The sequence below is a fragment of the Nycticebus coucang genome, chromosome 18, assembly GCF_027406575.1.
Source record: "Nycticebus coucang isolate mNycCou1 chromosome 18, mNycCou1.pri, whole genome shotgun sequence".
In the NCBI taxonomy this organism is placed as follows: Eukaryota; Metazoa; Chordata; class Mammalia; order Primates; family Lorisidae; genus Nycticebus; species Nycticebus coucang.
The window spans coordinates 75,313,464-75,340,421 of record NC_069797.1 but is presented as its reverse complement, the minus strand read 5'-3'; the positions used below and the strand labels follow the sequence as shown (position 1 = coordinate 75,340,421).

At 42.6% G+C, this 26,958-nt stretch overlaps 1 protein-coding gene across 5 annotated transcripts in view; it reads right to left on the bottom strand.

Moving 5' to 3' along the window:
* Nucleotides 1-996: 996 nt before the first annotated feature.
* MFSD11 (major facilitator superfamily domain containing 11) overlaps nucleotides 997-26,958 on the bottom strand; it is a 28,624-nt gene continuing 2,662 nt past the window's right edge. For 3 of the 5 annotated variants that reach the window (XM_053568756.1, XM_053568758.1, XM_053568757.1), the window contains exons 4-14: nucleotides 25,841-25,948; nucleotides 24,898-24,977; nucleotides 24,674-24,770; nucleotides 22,309-22,367; nucleotides 21,620-21,764; nucleotides 14,788-14,828; nucleotides 12,400-12,465; nucleotides 10,512-10,637; nucleotides 4,478-4,652; nucleotides 3,363-3,498; nucleotides 997-1,528 (exon numbers count right to left, since the gene is read on the bottom strand). In XM_053568756.1, the coding sequence (XP_053424731.1) occupies nucleotides 1,364-1,528; nucleotides 3,363-3,498; nucleotides 4,478-4,652; nucleotides 10,512-10,637; nucleotides 12,400-12,465; nucleotides 14,788-14,828; nucleotides 21,620-21,764; nucleotides 22,309-22,367; nucleotides 24,674-24,770; nucleotides 24,898-24,977; nucleotides 25,841-25,948 (1,198 nt within the window). In that variant the 3' untranslated portion in view covers nucleotides 997-1,363. The other 2 variants (XM_053568759.1, XM_053568760.1) reach the window with 2 other exon arrangements.

Genomic DNA, 26,958 nt, shown 5'->3' with positions numbered 1-26,958 from the left:
TTTTTATTTTTTTGGCATCATAGCTCACAGCAACCTCAAGCTTTTGGGCTCAAGTAATTCTCTTGCCTTCATTTTTCTACTTTTAGTAAAAACAGGGTCTCAAATTCCTGACCTCAAGCAATCCACTCACCTCGACCTCTCACAGTCCTAGGATTACAAGCGTGAGCCACTGCACCTGGCCCTAAATTTTATTTCAATTAAAAATTTAAGTGAGCTCGGCTGACACCTGTGGCTCAGTGAGTAGAGCACCAGCCCCATATACTGAGGGTGGTAGGGTTCAAACCTGGCCCCAGCCAAACTACAACAAAAAATAGCTGGGCATTGTGGCGGGTGCCTGTAGTCCCAACTACTCGGGAGGCTGAGGCAGGAGAATGGCCTAAACCCAAGAGCTGGAGGTTGCTGTGAGCTGTGATGCCATGGTACTCTACCGAGGGTGACAAAGTAAGACTCTGTCTCTAAAAAAAAAGAAAGAAAAATGTAAGTGAGTTCTTATGAAGGCAAGCTAACTCATCCATTTAAACATCTTCCCAAATGATTCCAATCATTTGTATATAATTTTTGCATGTAACAGTGGACTGGCATATGCTCCCACATAAATGACGTGACCATGGCCTGCTACCATGGCTCAGATCTCACTCCCAGTTTGGTTTGTTTTTTAGGGGAGTTATTGTATTATATCTTCCAGGAAAGTTATAGCAAAAGTCCTCTCCCCTAGTAAAGGTGTTTGTCTTTTCAGAAGTGTTTTTGTTTACAGATGTTAGATTCCTGTTTTTAAGACTTAAGACAATTTTTACCTCATTTCATAATACTTAATTGGCAACTCCTTGCTATGAACTATAAGGTAAGAAAACTGATCAAACAAAACATTTAAAGAGGAAGAAATCTTCTCAAAGATTTCATTTCAGCATCTTGCTATTTATTACAATGTCATCCCCTCCCCACACATGGAGAATGGCACATATCTTCAACGGTTACACAGTAAAACAGACTCCATCCCCAGGAAAAATCTTTACATAACTTATTGCCAGGTATTTTGAATCAAGGCAGGATTTTTCAATGAGAACAGGAGGACAAGAAAATCTCTGCATTCTATCATGATTGTAAGGAACTTGAGATAGATGAAGTGTAAAACAGTATCTTTGAACAATCATATAGACAAAGAGCTTTCCCTTATTTCACTTGTTTTAAATAGCTCACATCTGTAAACTTGATACCACTCTAGCTGACTTAACAGTCTTAATTCTTTGATTTTCCATACTGAACATGATCTGGTATATTGTGAAAATGAAAGACGGTTTCTTCCACCAAACTCTGCAGCCAGCCGTGTTTTCTGAAGATGTGCATGGCCCTCACTGGCAACTCATCAGATACTTCGGTAGTCCGAGCCCCGGGCAACAATGGCGGCAGCTTCCCCCTCCACAGTGAAGAAGGAAATAGTTCCAAAAAACCCAAATATCACCATTACCAGGAGTTGCCAGTGGAGGAGAAGGTAGTTGCTGTAGAAAAATGCCACGGCTGCACAAATAGACTAAGAACAAACAAAACAAATCACAATGTGCACACGGTGGGGCTGAATGACACCACAACAGGCCCCACTTCCCTCCAACCCAGAGGACCACTGGGACCAGCTGCACTTTCCATCCTTTCTGCATCTAGATACGACTTCCTTGGTCACTAACTCACAAACACACACCTTCAATACCCATGGACGGCAGGTAATAAGCTACAATCTCTGCTATTTAAAATAGCATTTCATGGAAAACTAGAGTGATAAAATAATGTACAGAGTGAGAAATATACTTGTCTGTACTATAAATGAATGGAATTCTGGTATCTAAGGAAGGAAATCTCAGGCCAGGTGAAATGCTCATGCCTGTAATCCTAGCACTCTGGGAGGGAGGCTGAGGCAAGGGAATTGCTTAAACCCAAGAGTTGGAGGATGCTGTGAGCTATGATGGCACAACATTCTACTGAGGGCAACAAAATGAGACTGTCTCAAAAAAAAAAAAAAAAAAAAAAGAAAGGAAATCTCCTATCTGGAGCCTTAGAGACCAGAACATAAAATCTCTAACAAAAGTAGGGTGGGGGAGGGATCACTCTGTCACCCTGAGTAGAGTGCCGTGGCATCATCACAGTTCACAGCAACCTCAAACTCTTGGGCAATCCTCCTGCTTCAGCCTCTTGAGGAACCAGGACTATAGGTCTCTGCCACAATACCTGGCTAACTTTTTCTATTTTTAGTAGAGACAGAGTATCCTCTTGCTCAGACTGGTCTCAAACTCCTCAGCTCAAGCAATCTACCTGTCTGAGCCTCCTAGGGTGCTAGGATTATAGGCGTGAGCCACGGTGCCCAGCTACTACATCCTAATTCTACTCATAATTCCTTTTAAAGGATATTGCCAACTTTCACTTAAAAACCACAATACTGGCTCAGCGCCTGTGGCTCAAGCAGCTAAGGTGTCAGCCAGATACACCTGAGCTGGCGGTTCGAATCCAGCCCGGGCCCGCCAAACAACAATGATGGCTGCAACCAAAAAATAGCCAGGCATTGTAGCAGGTAACTATAATCCCAGCTACTTGGGAGGCAGAGGCAGGAGAATCACTTGAGCCCAGGAGCTGGAGGCTGCTGTGAGCTGTGATGCCATGGCACTCTACCCGGGGTGATAACTTGAGGTTCTGTCTCAAAAAAAAATAATAATAATAATGGTTCGGCACCTGTGGCTCAAGTGGCTAAGGTACCAGCCACGTACACCTGAGCTGGTGGGTTCGAATCCAGCCTGGGCCCACCAAACAACAAGGACGGCTACAACCAAAAAACAGCCAGGCATTGTGGTGGGCGCCTGTAGTCCCAGCTACTTGGGAGGCGGAGGCAGGAGAATCACTTGAGCCCAGATGTTGGAGGTTGCTATGAACTGTGATGCCACAGCCCTCTACCCAGGGTGACAGCTTGAGGCTCTGTCTCAAAAACAACAACAACAACAAAAAATACCCACAATACTACGCAGTGCCCATAGCTCAGTGGGTAGGGTGTTGGCCACATACACCAAGGCTGGTGAGTTCAAACGTAGCCTGGGACAGCTAAACAACAATGACAACTGCAAAAAAAACCAACAAATAGCCGGTCACTGTAGCGGGTACCTGTGTCCCAGTTACTTGGGAGGCTGAGGCAAGAGAATCGCCTAAGCCCAAGAGTTTGAGGTTGCTGTGAACTGTGATGCCATTGCCCTCCACCCAGGGCGACAGCTTGAGACTGTCTCAAAAAATACAAAAAAAACACAAAAAACCCCACGATACTAATAACCAAAGAAAACAAACACACAAAGGAAAAGGACCCTATTTTAAACACAATCTGTAGAGGTTACCTGAACGAACTTGAAGACGGCAAAAGCCGGTGCACTGTCTTCAGAATAGAGAAAGCCTAAAATACTAAGCAGTTGTGTATTGAAGCAGCTGTCCCCAAGACCCAATAGAAAACTGCAGAGAATGGCAATTTCTTTGCTAAAGAAAATAAAAATTAATGTAGTATGAGTACATGTATTAACAATATTTTCTAGAGCCATTTAAAATGTAAATGCAGCCCACCCAACAAAAGCATTTTAAGAAGAAGCATTTTAAGAAGTTTTAAATACTATGAGACAAGAATACTAGAATTTATAAATTGAGAATTTATACTCAAATGCACACACCTTTACACTGTAACAAACTCAGGTCTATTAACAAATTGGGGAGAAAATATAGGCTGCATATATCCCTTATCCAAAATGATGCTTGGGACGGAAAGTCTTCCAAATTTAGGATTTTTTCAGATTTTGGAATATCTGCTTTATACTTACCAGTTAAGCAGCCCTAATCCAGAAATCTAAAATCCAAAATGTTCCAATGAGCATCTCCTTTGAACATCTTGTTGGCACTCAGAAAGCCCCAGATTTTGGAGCATTTCAGATTTCAGACTTTCCGATTAGGAATGCTCAGCCTGTATTGGTTTGGGGACTGGGCTTCCCTTGGATTTGTGGATCTAGACAGAAATATCTACATTACAATGAACTTCAGAGACTAGTGCAACAAACCAGTAATCCTCACCGCTCATACAACCTTCTCTGAAAGCACTGCACGAACTCCCCAGCAGCCAGAGTCCCACTTGCTCCCCTGTTCTTCCTCTTAGCCCTAACCTTCTGGGTATTTCACTGCTCAAAACACAGAAGTACAAAATTCAAATCAGACACTATGCACTCCTCCAAGGATCAAGGAAAAGATTTAGTGGGGCAAAAGGTTAAAACCAACTATTATAAAAATAACTTGAGATTCTCTACAGATTCCTATTGAAATTCATTCTGACTCTACTAATGGCTAACAGATGATCTTACAAAGGTAACAGGCTTTGAGGAGGACTAACTGTTCCACTTTAAATAGCTAGACACACGTTACCACCCCCACCCACCCCCATCCTCAAATTACTATGGAATGACAGTCACTATACCTGGGCTTGATGTAAGCACTGTTGTCAGTTCCCTCCACAGGAGCAATAGGAGCATCTTGGGGCATGTTAAGAAATATTAAGTAAAAGGCTATAAAGTGCACGAGGATGCCCAACAGCACAACTGGGTTTCTGCCAAAGCGATTATTCTTGCTCAGCAGGCCAAAGAGGCTTCCACCTATAAATCAAGATGGCAGAAACGTCACCAGGATTGCCAAACATCACCAAGCTACTCGTGAGTTATAATAAAGAAGGCAAGTTGTAACTGAACATTCTCAAATGCTCTGTATCTCAAAAAAATCCAACATCTCAGCACTTGTAGACAATACCAACAATGATCAAACATTAACTATCATACCAAAAAAAAATAAGTACCAAAATTACTTGCATTTCTATCCAGTAAGTCTTCTGAATTTCTTCTTGATGAATTATTACATCCATAAAACTATCCCCTTTGATCTGTTGCTTCTATCAGAAATAATAAAAAGGACACAACTTATCACTACTGAAGTTTCTTTTTTTTTTAAACAAAGGAGCTTTTATTTTTTGGGCTGGGGCTAGTTTTGAACCTGCCACCTCTGGCATATGGGACTGGTGCCCTACTCCTTGAGCCACAGGCGCCGCCCTGCTACTACCAAGTTTTGTGGTAATCACAGCTGAACGCACCAAGGTGATGCACTAAAAGGCAATCACTATGAATTTCAGAATTATGTGTGAGCTCCAAAGAAGGGGCAGAAAGGCTTACGGAAGGTCAGCAATCAGAACAGCTTAGAGCATCTCCTTGACAGGAAGTCCTAACCTAAAGGTAGGAGATGAAGGGGCATTGCCTTTACAATTCTTAAGTGATTTTTACCCTAGAAATCTATCCTGGCAAACCTATAAATCAAAAGTGAAGGGCAACACTTAAGAAAAAACCTACCTGGGCGGCACCTGTGGCTCAATGGAGTAGGGCACTGGACCCATATGCCGGAGGTGGCGGGTTCAAACCCAGCTCCAGCCAAAAACTGCAAAAAAGTGAAAAAAAAAAAAAAGAAAAGAAAAAGAAAAAACCTACCTAGAAAATGGGCAAAAGACAGGGACATAAGGCCGGGCTTGGTGGCTCACGCCTGTAATCCCAGCACTTGGGAGGCTGCAGCGGGTGGACTCCCTGACCAGCCTGAGCAAGAGCAAGACCCCATCTCTAAAAAATAGCCGGGCGTTGTCGCGAGAGCCTGTAGTCCCAGCTACTTGGAAGGCTGAGGCAAGAGAATTGCTTGAACCCAAGAGTTTGAAGTTGTTATGATCTAAGATGCCATGGCACTCTACCAAGGATGACAAAATGAGACTTTGTCTCAAAAAAAAAAAAAAAAGACATGGAGATACACACACACACACACACACACATATGAACCCTCTGTATATCTTTCCATATGGCGCCTGTGGCTCAGTGAGTAGGGCGCCGGTTCCATACACCAAGGGTGGTGGGTTCAAACCCAGCCCTGGCCAAACTGCAACAACAACAACAAAAAAATAGCTGGGCGTTGTGGCGGGCGCCTATAGTCCCAGCTACTCGGGAGGCTAAGGCAAGGGAATTGCCTAAGCCCAAGAGCTGGAGGTTGCTGTTAGGTCTGACACCACGGCACTCTACTGAGGGCGACAAAAAAAAAAATACCAACAACAACAAAAAAAAGAAAAAGATATACTTTATATACTTTATTAAAAAACTGTATTAAAATTATAATACTCAATTAACATTTGACATCTGCAATTACAAGAGGTGCCCAATGTGACTTATTGTGCATCTTTTGTTACGGGTATATATTGAGTGTTATAATTTTATATAGTTTTTTTCCTTTCTTAAAATGTACATACATTTTTTGGCACCCTCCTCCCCTGGCCACCCTGGTATCCCCAGACTCCTCCTCCTCCTCTTCCTCCTCAAGAGGAGGAATGAACTTGAGAGCATTACACTAAGTCAAAAAAAACAGTCATAAAAGACCACACATTGTATGATTTGTTCATAATAACCAAACCTTTAGAGAAGGAAAGTAGATTAGTGGTTGCCTGGGCCTAGGCAAGAGAGAGAAGGAATGGGAAGCAACTGCTAATGGGTACAAAGTTTATTTTGAGAGGAGAAAATGTTCTAAAATTGATTGTGGTGACAGCCACATAGCCCTGAGAATATAGTAAGAGCACTGACCTGTACGCTTTAAAAGGGTGAATTTAGGGACGTATGAGTTTTTATCTCAATAAACCTGTTGTAAGGGAAAAGAAAAAAGAAAAGAAAAAGAAAGGAAAGGAAGAAAGGAGAAAAAGAAAGAAAAGGAAAGGAAGGAAAGAAGTTACCCTAGGACTATCACAGATGTTAGAATGAGCAAGACATTAAGATGATTACTATAACTATATTCCACATGTTCAAAAAGTAGAAACATGAAAAATACAAAAAGGACCCAAGAATGTGTAGAAATGAAAACCACAATGTCTGGAATGAAAAACAGATACCCTGGATAGGATTAACAGCAGAGTCACATTGTAGAAGAAAGGATCAGTAAACTAGAGTTGTCCCTGAGTACAGGAGGGACCCCCACATACGCTCCAGTCTGCACACACTTGAGTCCCTCCCACAGTCCACACAACAGAACAGCCCCCCATATACTTAGGTTTCAGATCCCATGAATACTGTATTTTCCATCCTCATGTGGTGGAAAAAGAATCCACATATAAGTGGACCTTTGCAGTACAAATCCAAGTTGTTCAAGGATCAACGGTAATCCAAACCACCCAAAATGAAACAAAGGTAGAAAAGAGAATTTTAAAAATCAACAAAAGCTCAGCGGGCTGTGGGACCATTTCAACTTATAATCGGAAAATGTGAAGGAAAAAGAGGCAGGACAGGAAAAATACAGAAGAAATAATGGTCAAAATGTTTCCAAATTTGACAAAAACCTAAATCCAAACAGCAAAGCAGCTCAATGAACACGCAACACAAGAAACATAAAGCAAACTCTACCAAGATACATCATAATCAAATTCCTCAAACCCAGTGATAAAAAGACAAATCTATTAAAAGCAATAAGGTACCATAACATAAAATTCAACATGTAAAATCAACAGCCTCCATAGATGTAAATAATAACCCCTTAGCAAATATAATGGAGAAAACCCCATTTACAACAGATACCAAAAAAAATAGATCATTTAAGAATAAGCTGAAAAGGAAATGAAATGTTTAAAATCTATATAAAGAAAATCACAAAACACTCCCCAAAACCATAAAAGGGGACACAGACAAATGGAAAGACAGCCCTTGTTCTCGGTCAAGATATCTTAGAGTTGGACGGTGCCTGTGGCTCAGTGTGTAGGGCGTCGGCCCCATGTACGGAGGGTGGCGGGTTTAAACCCAGCCCCTGCCAAACTGCAACAACAAAAAAGAAATAGCCAGGCACTGTGGCGGGTGCCTGTGGTCTCAGCTACTCAGGAGGCTGAGGCAAGAGAATCGCCTAAGCTCAGGAGTTGGAGATTGCTGTGAGCTGTGAGATGCCACGGCACTCTACTGAGAGCGATAAAGTGAGACTCTGTCTCTACAAAAAAAAAAAAAAAAAAAAGATGTCTCAGAATCATCAAGATGTCAGTTCACTCTAGATTAACTGTGATCAGATGAATGTTACCCTATTAAGACTTTCAAGGAGCACAGGAACAAAATATGGCTGATTCCAGGACAAGGCAGGGTAAGCATTAAGTGAGCCAGGAAAAACCTGTTTGCCAGAAAGTAAAGCAGTGCTCAGAAAATAATGGAAGCATGTCACAAGAGCATACAAGGCTGCTTGAAAAGGCCAAAGCAGGAACAATGGGACAATGTGAGCACCAAAATAATTAAGTGCAGTAATGAATAATGAACCACTGGGGGAAAAATAAACTTGTGGGCCTATATCAATAAAAAATAAGTAAATAAAGTAAATAAATGGGGGAGAAGGGAGAATGCCCAGGGTCACCTGCACACAGAGCACTAGAGGTGGTGAGTCATCACTTTTGCAGCTATCATGTATTGTGGTCTGAATGTACCCTCCAAATTTCATGTGTTGGAAACATAATCCCCAAATTCATATGCTGATTGGAGGTGGGGCCCCTATGATGGGACTGATGGCTTGTTAGGAAGAGGAAGAGAGACCTGTGCTCACTCCTATTCTACTGCCCTCTGCCCTGAGCATACTGTGACACAGCAAGAAGGCCCTCACCAGATGCCGCACCATCCCAGCTTCCAGGACTATGAGCTAAATAAACTTCTTCTCTTTATAAATTACCCAGTTTGTGGTGTTCTGTTACAGCTGCAGAAAGCAGACTAAGACACATAGCAAAGACTTGGTTAGGCAAGAAACATCAATGGGCCAGGTGTGGTGGCTCACACCTCTAATCCTAGCACTCTGGGAGGCAAAGCAGGTGGCTCACTTGAGCTCTGGAGTTTGAGATCAGCCTGAGCAAGACTGAGACCCTGCCTCTACTAAAAATAGAAAAACTAGTGGGCACGGTGGCAGGCACCTGTAGTCCCAGATACTCGGGAGGCTGAGGCAGGATCACTTGAACCCAGGAGTTTGAGGTGGTTGTGAGCACTCTATCCAGGACAACAGAGTAATACTCTGTCTCAAAAACATTTTTTTAAATAAAAATAAAAAAGATCAATGGAGGTTAAATCTAGGAAGGCATTTTGAGGAGAAGTGGGATATTTGCATTGTCTCAAAGTGACTCCCCACAGAATGCTTATCAGTTGCAAGGGAGAAGATAAAAACACAGAATTACACAGCAGAGAAACTGGGCAACACTTTGACCAGGTGATCAAAATGAACATTGCCAAAAAAAAAAAAATTTACCACGGTGAGACAGATGTAGTCCGTGTGTCCCCACATGGGACGTCCTGAAATTGGCCCTCCATCCATCACTATGGCAACATTCCTGATGAATGTACAACTTCCATTCAGTCATGTCAAACATGCACAAAACGAAGAACACACTTTGACACGTAGTCTCCTCAATCAGTCACGAAGACAGGAGTGCAGTGGCCTAATCACAGCTCACTGTAACCTCAAAGTCCCAGGCTTGAGCCATCCTCCCACCTCAGCTTCCCACCTGGGATTACAGATGTGAGCCACCGAGCCCAGTAGAACACACTATTTTGCAAAAGGTAGTAGTCACAAAAATGTGAGTATCAAAAAGAAAAACTATAGAGATATTCCAAATTAGCAGAAAGACACAACAATTAAATGCAATTGCTGACCCTAGAATAAAACACATACTGGAAGAGGAACAAGATGTATAAAGGACATTATTAGATGACAGCAGATGATCACATCAACGTAAAATTCAGCTATGTACTGTGTACTGTGCAGTGCCAGAGAACATCTTATGGGTAGGAAATACACGCTGAACCATAAGGGGGTAAATGGCTATGATGTGTGAAACCTACCCTCATGTAGTTCAGAAAATAAAATCATATATGAGAAAGACAATGAGAGAAAGAACAAATGATAAAGTAAAGAAGGTAAAAAAGTTAACTGTTGAAGAATCTTGTTAAAGGATATTCAGATGTTCTTTGTAGTATCTGTATTTTTGAAATTTCTTATAAATTTGCGGTTTTGTAACTTCTTATAAATTTGAAATTACTTTTTTAAAAAAGTCTGAAGTGAGGGCAACCTGTAGGACTGAACCCTTCAACCCACGGAGCCTGATGCTAACAGAAGAGGACCGACTGCTGGACACTTAGCTGGTGCCACAAAACCAGAAAGACAGGAATTGTAAGGTGTGCCCCTTAAGTATTTTAAGAGGAGAAGCTGGGCGAGACCGTATGTTGCTTATTTAAGGTTTTTATCTGTAAATCATTTGACAAATGGGTTATAATTTAGTTAGAGTAGGAACAATACAAAAACAGAAACATACCCACTTGGGTAAAAATAAGTAGAAAAAAACAGAAATTCAAGGACAGAGAGGTGAAATAACCTTAAAATTTCTATTTTAACTACAACAAACACTGCCATGTTTAATGCAAATACCTTTTTTTTAAACCAACCTAAAATTTCACCAATGCCAATGAAGATGCCAGAAAGCCCGATAAGGCTCTTCTCTTCTGCTCCAAACTTGTTTGTAGCACCAATGCAGGTTCCATATACACCAGAGAAGAAAGTCAATTCCAGACCTTTGGGAGAAAAAAATCAGATTTAACTTAACCATACATTCACAGTTCCCTTTTCCTCATTTTTCTTCATGTCTAGTAGCATTTGAGGTATATACACATAAAGCACAGAGAAAATGAAACTCAGAGAGAACAAGACATTCATCCCCAAGCCGAGCACAAAGTGATGCTATGTAACAGATGAAATCGAACTAGCCACGGGCTACAGACTGAATACCTGTGCCCTCTCCTCCCTCCCCCCTAGCCCATATGTTGAAACCTTCATCTCCAAAGCATGAGGGCACCTGGACATGAGGCTTTTGGGAGGTGAAAAGGTCATGAGGCTGGATGATAAAAGTGACACCAGAGAGTGGTTCCCTCAGCTGTTCCCTTGGCCACATGAGGACACAGCAAGAAGGCAGCTGTCTACAAACCAAGAACCCCTCGCCAGAACCCGACAACAACACTCTAAATGTCTGTTCCATCACCGAGTCTATGGCAATTTGTTATAGCAGGTAGAACCAAGACACCCCAAGATGCCATTTGCCATGAACTTCAGATTGAAGTATACAACTCAAATCAACAGACATCCTTAATGTGGAAACCGGTCACTCTGCACACCAGCAGGAGATGGGCAGAGGACAAAATGAACAGCACTTTCCAGCAGAGCACTCCAAGTACTCGTTATCCTCATAAGTAGCTTTCAAGGAGTGAGGAACATTCCTATTCCTGCCGGACTGTGCTCTTGCTGTGCTGGCAAACCAGTCTGTGCAGTATATGCTACCCACAGTGACTCAGAGGCACAGAACGCTTTAATTAAACCCTGCTTCCTGGGGAAAGAAAATTACTAAGAGTAGAATAAAAAATTAGGGCAAATCTACGTAGAGGCCCTTGATTCCTTAATGCCACAAAATTTTAACTGTGAATTTTAAAGACGTTTAATGTTTATTCTATTTCTCCTAAAAAGAAGAGTTTGTACTTATGTGGCAAATAAATGCAGAAGTAGTAACTGGCATATTACAGCATTATTTAAAAGGAAATGAATTTCCTTATGATTCTCAACACCTAAGATGCTCCACCTGTTATCTTATCAAACACACGATTGTGTGTTTCTGTAAACTCATGGGTCCTGATAAGCCACCTGTCCTGGTTTTCTTCCCGCAGTGGATTTGGGTTGGCCCTATGACTTGCTGTCACCAAGAAAATGCAGTACAAGTGATGCTGGGTGAGATCCAGGCCAAGCTTTAAGACGGTCTGGTAGTTTTTCCAGTCACCCTTCATGGAGCCTTTAGCAGTTAACACAGAGGTCTGGTTATACTGCTGGGTCACAAGGAGATCTCGTCGAAGGGGTCATGTAGATGGACAGAGGCCCGGAGCCCACATGCAGAGACTGAGACCTTTATCTGACCGTGGTCAAGGTAGTGGACATGTGAATGAAACTGTCTTGGAAGTTCCAGCCCCAGCTACCCTCTGACAGAAGCCACAAGAGACCCCAAGTGATTTCATCAGAAAAACCATCCAGGGAAGGGGTAAACGATGAAAAATTACCTAACGGGTATAATCTATGTTACTTGGGTGATGGATACTTGCAAAGTGCTGACTGGACTACCATGAAGCCCTTACACGTAGCAAATCTGCACTTGTACCACAAACATTTCTACAAATTAAAAAAAACCCATCTAGCTGAGGCCAGTCAATGCACACAACTGTGAGAAATAATAACATGACTATTGTTTTCAGCCCTTACTGCTGTTACGCAGCAACAGAAAACTAAATCAGGCATTACCTGTGTAAGCAGTTGTAATACTAAGAAGGAGCATCTCCTTGGTGGTGCACAACTTAAAAGATTTTTCTGTAAAGAAAAAAAGTTTCAGATTAAAACTGCACAGGGTAGACTCAGTGCCTGTAGCTCAAGTGGCTAAGGCTCCAGCCACATACACCAGAGCTGGCAGGTTCAAATCCAGCCTGGGCCTGCCAAACAGGAATGACAACTATAACCAAAAAAAAAAAAAAAAAGCCAGGCATTGTGGAGGGCACCTGTAGTCCCAGCTACTTGGGAGGCTGAGGCAAGAGAATCGCTTAAGCCCAAGAGTTGAAGGTTGCTGTGAGCTGTGATGCCACAGCACTCTACCCAGGGCTACAGCTTGAGACTCTGTCTCAAAAAAAAAAAATGCACAGGGTATGAATTAAATCAGTCCTAGACAAGTTCCTTACAGCTCTTCCATTCTTCCTTTCTTCCTGTGCTCACCAAGCTCACCAACTAAGCCAGTATGGCTTTCCAGACTGTGATAACAAAAAGGGCGTATCCTTGAAAGGGCTCGTTAAAGATATTAAGCACCATCATAAACTGTTAAATCGCAATTCCTATGAGTTTTGCTTGAGTCCTTTTCCCCTCCGGCCTCCATGATAAATAATGGGTCTTCTGACAGGTTTCTACACCTGCAGAGTTAAAAGCCAGATACCTTTGACACTAGTAACATCCCCTCTCGCTAGAGGAGTCAAGGCTGTAGCCCTATTTATAATTATGAATGTATTCCTTTTTTTTTTAATAGTCTCATTTTATTTCCCTCAGTAGAGTGCTGTGAAGTCACAGCTCACAGCAGCCTCCAGCTCTTGAGCCTAGGCAATTCTCCTTAGCCTCCCGAATAGCTGGGACTACAGTCGCCCGCCATAATGCCCGGCTATTTTTTTGTTGCAGTTTGGCTGGGGCCGGGTTTGAACCCGCCACCCTTGGTACATGGGGCCGGTGCCCTACCCACTGAGCCACAGGCGCCGCCCTATGAACATATTCCTGAAAACACACTATGTATGCAAGACTCAAAGTGCCACATCCATAGGCCCTTTCTAAAAAAAAGAGGCTATAGGAATTCCAGGCCAAGAATTGGCATGCTTTGTATATAGCTCACAACAACATCAAACTCTTGGGCTCAACGGATCCTCTTACCTCAGCCTTGTAAGTAGCTGGGACTACAGGCGCCTGCCACACACCTGGCTATTTTTAGAGATGGGGTTAGATCCAGGCCAGGTCACAGCAGATTAGATCAAGAATTTGCACTCCAGGGCCAGGCATGGTGGCTCACACCTGTAATCCTCGCACTCTGGGAGGCCGAGGCAGGCAGATTGCCTGAGCTCAGGAGTTCAAGACCAGCCAGAACAAGAGGAAGACCCCATCTCTAAAAATAGCGAGGTGTTGTGGAGGGAGGGTGCCTGTAGTCCCAGCTACTCAGGAGGCTGAGGCAAGAGGATCATTTGAGCCCAAGAGTTTGAGGTTGCTGTGAGCTATAACACCACAGAACTCTACCTTGAGGTGACAGAGTAAGATTCTGTCTGGGAAAAAAAAAAAAAAGTACCCTCCAACCCAAAGCTAATTGTAAGTACTTAAGGGCCACTACATCATGAAGGCCCAGTGGCCTACCAGACTTACTCGAAGGATGTGGCCCCCAAAAGCTGCTCCCTATGGGAGAGTAACTGCTTCAGGCAGATTCCCTCTCTGCGGAAACAGAGCAACTACAAGAGTCCAGGCAGAAGCAATGGGGACTGGCTGGGACCACGAACCACTGTGGCCTGTTTCTGAGGGAACCACAGATATCCAGACTGAGACTCACTGGCTCGAGTCCCAGATCAGTCTCCTACTAGCTGGTTGACCTTGGGTAAATTATTTCTCTAAGCCTCAGTTTTCTCTTCTGTGTATTTGACGTAATACAGTAATAGCAGATTATAGAATACTCATAGGATGGTGGTGAGAATGCCATGAAGTAAAACCAAGAGTGGAGAGAGATCCTGGCCAGGAAGAACACTTCACGGATGAGGCTCAGCTGCTCTGACCAGCCACTGAGCCCCTGGGCTGCCGTCCTGCTCTGAGGAGTGGCCAACAATCTGTTCTCACTTCCTGGGGAAAATTCCCAGCGGATTCCCAACTCCACAGAGAACCTGAGTCTGCAGACTCCTCCCTCCTCCCTCATACACCTGCTCAGAGAGGGAGTCTCTTATTATCCATCCCTCACAGCTCCCCGTGTTAGGGAGATGTCTGTGAAGAGGATAATGTATTTCAGGGCAGTCTTCCTGGAAAAATGCAAACCTGGAGGTCGTCAAGCCCAATTTCAGGAAAAGGGGAAAAGCAAATGCTAACTCTGTTCTGAACAGTTCTCACATTTCAGGTATAGAAAATACTCACTAAATGCATCTACTGCCTTTGTCATGTTGTTCTGGGCAGACCTGAGAAAATAAAATGAAAAAACAAGTTTTTCCCTTGAAAATTAAAAAGAGAACAAAAATCCTATCACATTTTCACTGAAGTTTGTAAAAACCCTGTCCCTCTTTATCTGCATCGGCAATCTCTCAACGCCCAGACCCCAGACCTGCCTGCGGGGCCTCGTAGGAGCGGAGCACAGAATTCCCCAGCCCAGTCTGTGGAAAAATGTCTTCCATGAAACTGGGCCCCAGGGCCAAAAAGGTGTGGACCACTGCTCTAGGCGGTCTGGCAAATATTTCCAATGCCCCTCAGTGTTCCCTGTTCCCTGCTCCACGGTGTCCCTTCATGGCCCACGTCTGTTGCTGCAGGTAAAATGTTTAAAGAACCACCTGGGTCCCTCTTTATTCTCAACGTCTTTCATAGTAAACTCACTGCACATTCTTGCATTCATACACATCTTTTTACTTTTTTATTTTATTTTCAGCTGGCCCAAGCTGGTTTCGAACCCACCGCCCTCAGTGTATGAGGCTGGTACCCTAACCACTGTGCTACAGGAGCCGTGCCACACATCTTTTTCATAAATGACACTTCAGACAAGAAATGCCCTCTATTCTGCTATTTTCAAACTGTAAAAATAACCTGTGAGTACTTGATTTTGTACCAGCCCTAATACAAAAAAGGCAAGTTCTTAAAACTCCTCAAAACCATTAATACCCTCTGTGACATGGCTAGGATGAGGAAGCATCTACTGGTTACACACCCAGGCTCTGGAGTCATGGTCCTGGGTTTGCCACTTACTAGTCATGTGCCTTTAGACAAGTGGCTTTATTTCTCTACATTCCATTTCCTCATTTGTAAAATAGGGACATTACCACTTACCTACAGGAATTAAATGAGATACTATTATTCCCAGTGTAACTGTTAATAAAATTACAGTGAGAAAGTTTTCTTATGCTACTAGCCAAGTCAATTTCTCCTATATCTTTTGTTAATGTCAAAATAAAAATACAAAGGCTGGGAGTGGTGGCTCATGCCTGTAACCCTAGCACTCTGGAAGGCTAAGGCAAGAGGATCCCTTGAGCTCAAGAGTGCAAGACCAGCCTGAGCAAAACTGATACCCCCATCTCTACTAATAGAAAAAGTAGCCAGGTGTTGTGGTAGGCACCTGTAGTCCCAGTTACTGTGGAGGCTAAGGCAAGAGGATTGCTTGACCCCAGGAGTTTGAGGCTACAGTGAACTAGACTATGCCATGGCACTCTAGCCTGGGCAACAGAGTGAGATCCTGTCTGCCCCCACCAAAAAAAGAAGCAGAAGTACAATTAATCAAAGTAAACACTTAAACTATTAACATAGTTTTGCTCTTTTTTTCTTTTTGTTTTGTTTTGTTTTGTAGAGACAGAGTCTTACTTTATCGCCCTCGGTAGAGTGCGGTGGCATCACACAGTTCACAGCAACCTCCAGTTCCTGGGCTTAGGTGATTTTCTTGCCTCAGCCTCCCAAATAGCTGGGACTACAGGCGCCCACCACAATACCCAGCTATTTTTTGGTGCAACTTGGCCAGGGCTGGGTTTGAACCTGCCACCCTCAGTATATAGGGCCAGCGCCCTACTCACTGAGCCATAGGCGCCACCCCTAGTTTTGCTATCTTAATGGGTAGCTTGTCTATGCCAGCACCTAAAAGGCCTGGAGTGGGGTCCGTGCCCGTAGCTCAGTGGATAGGGCACCAGCCACATACACCAGAGCTGGCAGGTTCGAATCCAGCCCCGGCCTGCCAAACAACAATGACAACTACAACCAAAAAATAGCCGGGCATTGTGGTGGGCGCTTGGGAGGCTGAGGTAAGAGAATCGCTTAAGCCCAAGAGTTTGAGGTTGCTATGAACTGTGACGCCACAGCACTCTACCCAGGGTGACAGCTTGAGACTCTATATCAAAAAAAAAAGGCCTAGAGTGAATAGTGATGAAATTGTGAAAGACGTTTTCCACAGTTTGTTGCAAGAAGTGGCCCAAAGCCTGGAAGCAGCAGCAGTCAGTTGGTGCAAGGTCTGGTGAATACCATGGATGACAGAGTTTCCAAGTCCAGTTCTGTAGTTCAAGCAGCATTGTTTGTGTAAAGTCATCCACTTGACTGCAGTAGACATCTGCTGTCATCAACTGACCAGGTTTCATGAGGCTGTAGTGGATAATATGAGTGCTGGACCAGTAGTCACCACTAGCCTTTTTTTGATGAGTATCTGATTTTGGACTGTCTTTTAGCACTTCACCTTTATCCAGCCATACGCCAGACACTTACAATGTAAAAGGTATCCATTTTTCATCACTGACAGTATGGTATAGAAATAGTTTGCCTTAGGGCGGCACCTGTGGCTCAGTCGGTAAGGCGCCGGCCCCATATACCGAGGGTGACAGGTTCAAACCCGGCTCCGGCCGAACTGCAACCAAAAAATAGCCAGGCGTTGTGGCGGGCACCTGTAGCCCCAGCTACTCGGGAGGCTGAGGCAAGAGAATCGCTTAAGCCCAGGAGTTGGAGGTTGCTGTGAGCTGTGTGAGGCCATGGCACTCTACCGAGGGTCATAAAGTGAGACCCTGTCTCTACACACACACAAAAAAAAAAAGAAATAGTTCGCCTTATTGTCATGACAGCAGAGAAAGGCAAGTTGAGATGACTTCTCTTCTGATTTAATTCATGTGGAACACATCTATTCAGCTTCTTTACCTCGCTGCTTTGTTTCAAATGCTCCACTATTGTTGGAGTAGTAACACCACACCTTGCTGCTAGTTCACACATAGGTTGAGATGGATTTGCTTCCACTACAGCTTTCAGCTCATCATTATACACCTTGGTCTCAGGTCACCCACGTGGCCCATTTTCAAGATTAAAATCCCCGGAACAGAACTTCTTAAGCCATCAATGCACATTCATTAGCCATATCCCTCCCAAACACTTCATCGATATTTCAAGCTGTCTGTGCTGTATTAGTTCCATAACAGAATTCATATTGGAAAATAATATGAAAGTTTGACTTATCCTTGGTTTCACAAAAGTTGCTCTAAAAAAAAATGTGAAAGATAATCACAAGACAAATGTGTTTGAAAGAATGAAGATGTGCCTTCACAATAAAAATAATACAAGAAGTGTCAAAGTGAAATGTCATAGATATCAACTGTCAAACTTAGCACTTAAGGAAATCAGACATTTCATACTTAATAACCTAATATGTAAGATTTCTCTATAGCATACAACACTGTTTGATAGCATTTCACACACAGTAGAACTTATTTTTTTTTTTAAATAGAGACAGAGTCTCACTTTATCACCCTCGGTAGAATGCCATGGCATCACAGCTCACAGTGACCTCCAACTCTTGGGCTCAAGCGATTCTCTTGCCTCAGCCTCCCAAGTAGCTGGGACTACAGGCGCCCACCACAACGCCCGGCTATTTTTCTGTTGCAGTTTGGCCGGGGCTGGGTTTGAACCCGCCACCCTCAGTACATGCGGCCAGCACCCTACTCACTGAGCCACAGGCGCCACCCTAAGAACTTCTTTCAAAACTGGAGTCAGTCCTCTCAAATTCTACTGTTGTTTTATCAACTAAGTATATATAATATTCTAAATCTTTTGTTGTCATTTCAACAATGTTCACAGGTTCTTCACCAGGAGTAGATTTTAAGAAATCCTCTTTAGGGGCGGCGCCTGTGGCTCAAGGAGTAGGGCGCCGGTCCCATATGCCGGAGGTGGCGGGTTCAAACCCAGCCCTGGCCAAAAAAAAAAAAAGAAATCCTCTTTAGGCTGAGAGTGGTGGCTCACGCCTATAATCCTAGCACTCTGGGAGGCCGAGGCAGGTGGATTGCCTGAGCTTATGAGTTTGAGACCAGCCTGAGCAAGAGTGGGCCCCTGTCTCTAAAAAACAAGCAGGTACCTGTAGTCCCTGCTACTTGGGAGCTGAGGCAAGAGAACTGCTTGAGCCCAAGAGTTTAAAGTTGCTGTGAGATATGATGCTTCGGCCCTCCACCAAGCGCAACCAAAAAAAAAGAACTCTTGGTGACTAGGTGCATTGTCAATGAGTAGTAACATTTTGAAAGGAATCTTTTTCTGAGCAGTAGGACTCAACACTGAATTTAAACTATTGAGTAAATTGTGTTGTGAACACATGTGCTGTCATCCAGGACTGGTCATTCCATTTATAGAGCATAGGCAAAGTAGATTTAGCATAATTATTAAGGGCCCTAGGATTTTCTTTTCTTTTTTTTTTTTTTGAGACAGAGTCTCACTATGTCGCCCTCAGTGGAGTGCTGTGGTGTCACAGTTCACAGCAATTTCAAACTCTTGGGCTTAAGCGATTCTTTTGCCTCAGCCTCCCAAATAGCTGGGACTACAGGTGCCCACCACAACACTCGGCTATTTTTTTTGTTGCCGTTGTCATTGTTTAGCAGGCTGGAGCTGGGTTCAAACCCACCAGCCTCAGTGTATGTGGCTGGCGCCGTAAACACTGTGCTACAGGCGCTGAGCCGGGCCCTAGGATTTTTCAAAGTGGAATATGAAGAATGGCTTCAACTTAAACCAGCTACAATTAGCCCCCTACTAAGAGAGTCAGCCTGTCCTTTGAAGCTCTGAAGTCAAGCGCTGACATTTCCTCTCCGTCTATGAAGTCCCAGATGGTGCCTTCACGGAGGGACACAGGCCTTCTGGAGGACCTGCTGCAGCTTCTACATCAGCACTTGCTGCTCCTCCTTCCACTTTCGAGTTATGGAAACGGCTTCCTTCCTTATACCTCACGCAACCTCTGCCAGTTTCAAACTTTTCTGCAGTTTCTTCATCTCTCTCAGCCTTCATAGAATTAAAGAAAGTCAGGACCTTGCTCTGATTAGGCTTTGGCTTAAGGGACTATTGAGACTGGTTTGATCTCTCCAGATCAGTCAAACTTTCTCCACATCAGCAATAAAGCTGTTTCACTTACTTCTCATTCACACGCTCCCTGGGGAAGGACTTTTAGTTCCCTTTGCGTTCACAACGCGGCTGATGTGTGGCCCAAGAGGCCTCGCTCTCAGCCTGTCTCCGCTTTCAACATGCCTTCCTCACTAAGCTTAATCATTTCTAAATTTTGTTTGGTCTTGTTTTGTTGAGACAGTCTCACTCTGTTGCCCTGGGTACAGTGCCACGGCATCATCATAGCTCACAGCAACCTCAACCTCTTTGACTCAAGCAATACTCATGCCTCAGCCTCCCCAGTAGCTGGGACTACAGACACCCATCACAACACTCAGCTAGTTTGTTTCTATTTTTTTTTTTTGGCTGGGGCTGGGTTTGAACCCACCACCTCCAGCATATGGGGCTGATGCCTTACTTCTTTGAGCCACAGGCACCACCCAGTCTGTTTCTATTTTTAGTAGAGACAAGGTCTCTCTGTTGCTCAGGCTGTTCTCCAACTCCTGAGTTCAAACAATCTACCTGCCTTGTCCTTCCAGACTGCTAGGATTATAGGCGTGAGCCACCAAGCCCAGCTCATTTCTAACTTTTGATTTAGCATTAGAGACATGTAACTCTTCCTTTCACTTGAACACTCAGAGATCCCTGTGGGGTTATTAATTGGCCTATTTTCCATATGGTTGTGTCTCAGAGAACGGGGACAGAACAGTTAGTGGGGTGGTCAGAACACACACAACATTTATCAATTATGTTCACCATCTTGTGGACACCATGCAAAACAATTACAACAGTTACATCCAAGACTGCTCATCACAGATCACCCTGCTATAACAATGAGAAAGTTTAAAGTACTGTGAGAATTACCAAAATGTGAGACACAAAGTGAGCACACGTTACTGAAAAGATGGCACTGATAAACCTGCCTGATGCAGGCAAGGGTTCCACAGCCTTTCATTTGCAAAAAGCACAATACCTGCACCCCACGACAGAGTGAAAAGCAATGAAACGAGATGTGCTGGTGCATCCAAACCAAACTACCACAGACCTTCAACAGACTTAGGGCAAGCTCTGAACATGTAATGCTCTAATGACTGCAAAGTTTTATACCCTTTTTTGAATTTAAAAAAGGCAGCACAGAATGCTCAAGGAAAAAGTTTTAGTGATACATAAAATGCTATAAGGCAACTGTCACAATTTATCGATTCAGAAATAAAGCAAAATGAGGGTGGCAAAGATTAATTTCTCATTTCCCCTTCCCCAAATCTAGATGATACTACAGAGAAAATGCCTTAGAGATGTGCTCAGGTAATCTATTACACAATTTTTACAAAAAAGTAGGGCTGTATACTCTCTTCCCCGTTTCAACAGCTTGCACAGGTTACTGTAAGAGCCAGGTACTGTAAGCCAGAGCTTGGTTGCAACCAAGGTTCATCTGTGACAACTGATGGCCTTGCCACTCAGTCACACCACAGAATTGGACAACATTAGAGCTGGATCACAAAAAGTACCTAAGGCAAAGACTGTTTTCTGTTTCACAGTGGAAGCCCATATCCTTGTGCACGTAAGACGTCTGCTAAATTGAATAAGAAAACTGAAGCCAGAGACATGAAGGGCCTACACTCATCAGTGGCAAAACTGGGAATACGCTGGAATCCCCTGCACATCTTTTTCCCACCTCCATTGCTCAGTGGGCCTTTTCTTTCTTGCCCCCCTCACAGCATCCCATGTATCATATTCCTTTTCTCATTTGCTTAAAACTTTCCCTTCAGGTCAGCCCCTAGCAACCTATGAAGAGTATCAGATATCAGGCAGGGCCAAACATATTGGTAATCTCTAAATCTACTCAAAACCTATTTTAAAATAAAAAGGAATGTTCCCAACATCTTACTCATTGACTTCCAGGTCCCGGTCATCAGAAGATTCATCTTCTCCTAGGAGATTTTCAGAATCTGGTTTCCGAATAAGAAAGAACAGAACTGTCCCCACAAGGCTAATCACCGTTAGGGCAATAAACACTGTTCTTCGGTCACTCTCTAAGGAGAAAAAAGAAGAAACTAGCTAACACTGGCCAAATAATTCCAGAATTAGTATTATACCCAGGGTTACTTATAATCATCAAACTGCTTCCTCATTTTTACTTTAATGTATCAGTAAAAATTCAGGATGAGGAGATAAATAGGATACCTCTACCTTTGTCTTTCAGTTAAAGAAATACTAATAAGCCAAAAGAAAAATAGCATAAGAGCTTATTCACATTCTCTCAACCCAAGAAGTGTACAGAAAAAATAACCAAGCATTCAGAAGTCTTCTGATGATTGACCAGCATGCTCACACAGAGCATAACCTCTCGTATACCTTGAGACACCACTTGGAGCATAGGCATAAACTATAATCGCAGTTTAATATGTAGTAATAACGATCCAAGGAAAAGGCTTACTGCAAACTAAAATCTAAGAGGATGTGAGGTACCAAGGTTCATTCGAACCATGTTTGAATAAAGCAATAATGGATATTTCTATAGAACTGCTAATATGCTCTGCCAACATATCCAAATAAAGCAAAGCGAATAAAACAAACCTGATATTTGAGTTTTCCCTTGCCAGGCAAAATATATGTACAGATTTCCAAAGAACAAACTGGGGGAGAAAAGGGAAAAGAAGATGTTGGGATATCATTTTAATATTTATGGTTTTTAAAAAATAATTATTCTCATTATTAGTTAAAAGAAACGTACATAATTTTTAAAGTATCTACCTGCCCCAAGTCATCAAAAAGTATCAACTCCACCCTGACTCTGAAAACTTAACTGACCCAGATGAAATTCAGTCACCTTCCATGTGACAGTAACCTGATTCAGAAATTCACTTCAGAAAAGACTTGACTCACATTGAAACATGTGATTTAAACATAACTCTGGAACAAATTTATGCTACTTCAAAAACAAAAAAAATCTCAATTTAGGATTATTGAGAGACAAGGTCAAATGCTTTGGAGAAAAATTCTAAATTAAAAAGAAAAATCTATGGAAGCAAGAGAATCGCAGAAGCCCAAGAGTCTGAGGTTGCTGTGATGCCGCGGCACTCTACCCAGGGTGACAGCTTGAGACTCTGTCTCAAAAAAAAATAAATAAATAAAATAATAAAAAAAAAATCTATGAAAAAATCCATGACTTAGTTCTCTGCAACTAATCAGATACTTTAACATACTTTCCTAGAGAAGAAATCATTCATTTATACGGTTTCTTATTACATAACCTTTAAAGCTAGACATTTGTTTAGCCCTGTGAAGACGATTTTAGGCAGCATTCATTTGGGTAACTCCCCAGGAAAGATTCTGAAATCCAACAGTCATAAGCAGAATGACTGTTTTTGCTTCTTTTTTTTTTTTTTTTTTTTGTAGAGACAGAGTCTCACTGTACCGCCCTCAGGTAGAGTGCCATGACGTCACACGGCTCACAGCAACCTCTAACTCTTGGGCTTACGCGATTCTCTTGCCTCAGCCTCCCAAGCAGCTGGGACTACAGGCACCCGCCACAACACCCGGCTATTTTTTTGTTGCAGTTTGGCCGGGGCTGGGTTTGAACCCGCCACCCTCAGCATATGGGGCCGGCACCCTACTCACTGAGCCACAGGCGCCGCCCTGCTTTTGCTTCTTTCTTAAGAAGTATGTAATTTGCTCTATGGTTCAGTATTAGTGTAATTATAGTCTCATCGGTAGAGTGCCAAGATGTCACAGCTCACAACACCCTCCAACTCTGGCTTACAGCAACCTCCAAATCTTTGGCTTAAGCAATTCTCTTACCTCAGCCTCCCAAGTAGCTGGGACTACAGGCATCCGCCACAACACCCAGGTTGTAGTTCTCGTTGTTTGGTAGGCCTGAACTGGATTTGAACCTGCCAGCTCTGTTCTATGTGGCTGGCGCCCTAACTGCTGAGCTACAGACACCAAGCCTAGTCTCACTTCTGAATTAGGATACCTATTAAAAGCTAGGAAGTAGTAGAGTTCAGTGGGAAGGATATGGCCTTTGAAGCCCAGATAACAATGTCATATATCGAGTCTGTTTTCTTATGTGTAGAATGAAAATAATGCTTTTCATCTCAATGAGGTTGTATGAGGATTATGTATTATAAAATTAAGAACAGTCCCTAAAATATAGCAAATGCTAAATACATGAAGGTTAATGTTCTTTTCTATTTATTATTCAAAAGTTCCAATGAGGTAGGTCCATACATTACAAGTAATTCTATAAAATTCTGAATCTGTTGGGTGGTGCCTGTGGCTCAGTCAGTAGGGTGCTGGCCCCATATATTGAGGGTGGTGGGTTCAAACCTGGTCCCTGCTAAACTGCAACAAAAAATAGCTGGGTATTGGGGCAGGCACCTATACTCCCAGCTACTTGGGAGACTGAGGCAAGAGAATAGCCTAAGCTGGAGGTTGCTGTGAGCTGTGACGCCACAGCACTCCACCTGAGGGTGATGGAGTGATACTCTGTCTCTAAAAAAAAATAAAGAAAAAAGAAAAAAATTTTGAATCTGTTTCACATTCAGCTAGAACGTAAGTCATGTAACATGGAAGATCTGAATTTTCTTTCCTTTTTTTTTTTTTTTTTGTTGACAGTCTCACTAAGTTACCCTTAGTAGAGTGCCATGGGGTCACAGCGCACAGCAACCTCCAACTCCTGGGCGTAAGCTATTCTCTTGCCTCAGCCTCCTGAGTAGCTGGGACTACAGGCACCCGCCACAATGCCCGGCTATTTTTTTATTGCAGTTTGGCCAGGGCTGGGTTCGAACCCGCCACCCTCGGTATATGGGGGCGTGCCCTACCCACTGAGCCACATGCGCTGCCCAGAAGATCTGAATTTTCAACAAAACAAACCTAAAATATGAGTAACAAAAAAAAAAAAAAAACAAAGGAAAGATAGAGCTTCAAAAGGAATTATTACCTAGACTGTAGGAGTGCCCAGAAAATTCCACTGTTTCTCCCAATCGTGTGCTCATCTGAATTTATTGTCAAGCAGTTTCCCTGTGCTGTCCAAAGCACTAAAATCCAAACCATAAGTTTGTCAAGGAAATGAAGTCACTTAGTTTTACATGCTAAACATATGAATGATATACTTAGATAGGATTCGGAAAGGAAAATAGGGAAGATAAAAATAAAAATCCTTACCAGCAGCTGCAATGCCAATGAAAACAGAGGCTGTGTAGAAGGACCATGGGAAAGGCTGGATAAAAACGGCAATGTACATGCTAAAATATAACAGGTCAATGTATTACAGTCAAACAATACCTAATATATAATGCCAATTATGCCTTCTAGGAATCAGTTCTGAGGGTTCTCTTCTTTTTTTGAGACAGAATCTTTCTCAGCCTAGCTCACCACAACATCAAACTCCTGGTTGAAGTCCTGCCTCAGCCTTCCAAGTACCAGCACCCACCACAATGCCTGGCTAATTTTTCTATTTTTAGTAAAAACAGGATCTTGCTCTTGCTCAGACTAGTCTGGAACTCCTGAGCTCAAGGGATCCTCCCACCTTGGCCTCCCAGAGTCCTGGGATTACAGGCCTGAGTGCCTCGCCCACCTACTTGCTTCTTCATTTACTACTTCAAATTTGTAAAACCAGACATTTGACAGGTTTGCAATAGCCCTTGCCAAATTTTAGCATACAATGGAACTGCAGTTCTAGAACCCAGAGAAACGTTTATTTTATTTGAGTCTCCATTAGGCAACGTGATAGAAAGTAAGATTTCATGGGATGTTCTTTTCAACCCTTGTGGAAAGAGATCAATACTATTTTTTAGTAGTAAAATATAAGTAGACATACCGTTTCCCCGAAAGTAAGACAGTGTCTTATTTTAAGGTGTGCTCCCAAAGATGCGCTAGGTCTTGTTTTCAGGGGACGTCTTATCTTTCCTGTAAGTAGGTCTTATTTTCGGAGGATGTCTTATTTTCGGGGAAACAGGGTACACACCTTCCATCACATTAGAGCAATCTGAGAGCAACAAGTAGAGAGCCTGCTATCTTTTATTCAGTCCTAGACTGCAAATTTGCCGTGTGCTTGAAAAATGCTGAAAGTGTTCTAATTAAATAAGTGAAAGATTACACTTCTCACCTGTAAAATAAACCACTGGCAAACATAGACAGTTGAGGTCCTACAATGGCAACCACTGACGGCGTAATCAAATTTGAAGCAGAGAATACTCCATAAATAATTGCCATGCTGCACATGTAACACACAAATGAAAAAAAAAAAAGAACAAAACCCTTAGGCAGTCTCAAAAGTTTACTTGTTTAAAATCTACTTAGAGTCTACAGATTTTGCATTAAACATTCATATTCTTTTGTCACAATTTATATCGTTAAACTGAATACTATATTAAAGTTTTCATTTGTACAAAACTGAAGTCCCATGAAATGTGTCTTTGAATCAGTTTGCCTATGACAGACGATTCATTTTTAATGTACTGGTAAATCATAGTAACAGCTAACATACAGCAGGCACTGGGCCAAGTACTCTAAGTACTTTCAATCCTAACAGCTTCCAGGAAGAGGTACTATTATTATCATCAATGTAGAGAAAAGAAAACTGAAATAGAGTGGGTTTAAGTAACTTGCCACAAGTCCACTTTGTAGATGGTGAATATCAAGCCAGGACCCCATGACTTTAGAGGCCCTACTCTATCAGTCTGTTCACAAGCTTAGGTTATGACTCTTGGCAACTGCAGAACATTGCTCCGCTATTAATAACAAGCACAGTTATAACTTGCTTAAGCCAGAATTTATTTAACTCAACCTAATGGTTTCACTTAAACATTATTCATTTACTACTGACCCTACCCTAGTACCTCTGTGTGTATATGTACAACTTGTACGAAGTGTGACTAAAATAATTTCATGGGTCCTGAATTCATTTATTAGCCTCTATTCATAAATCTAAACTAAATTCCTTTTTCTGACTTCAACAAATCTCTCAAATATCGAATGTTTTTTCTTTTCTTCTTCAGGATATACATGAAAACAAAGCACTACAAAAAGCTGTGGTATTATTATTAACCGCTTAGGAAACTGCACATTAATGTCTCTTTGTTCTCAAACATACAAGGCTTAAGACGGGTAATAAAAAATAAAAGTTGTGGGGTGAAAGGTCCCATGAGCCAGTATCTAACTATACAGAAATTAAGAAGCCTCTTCTAGTTCAATTTAACCTTTCAACAACATAGAATAACTTCA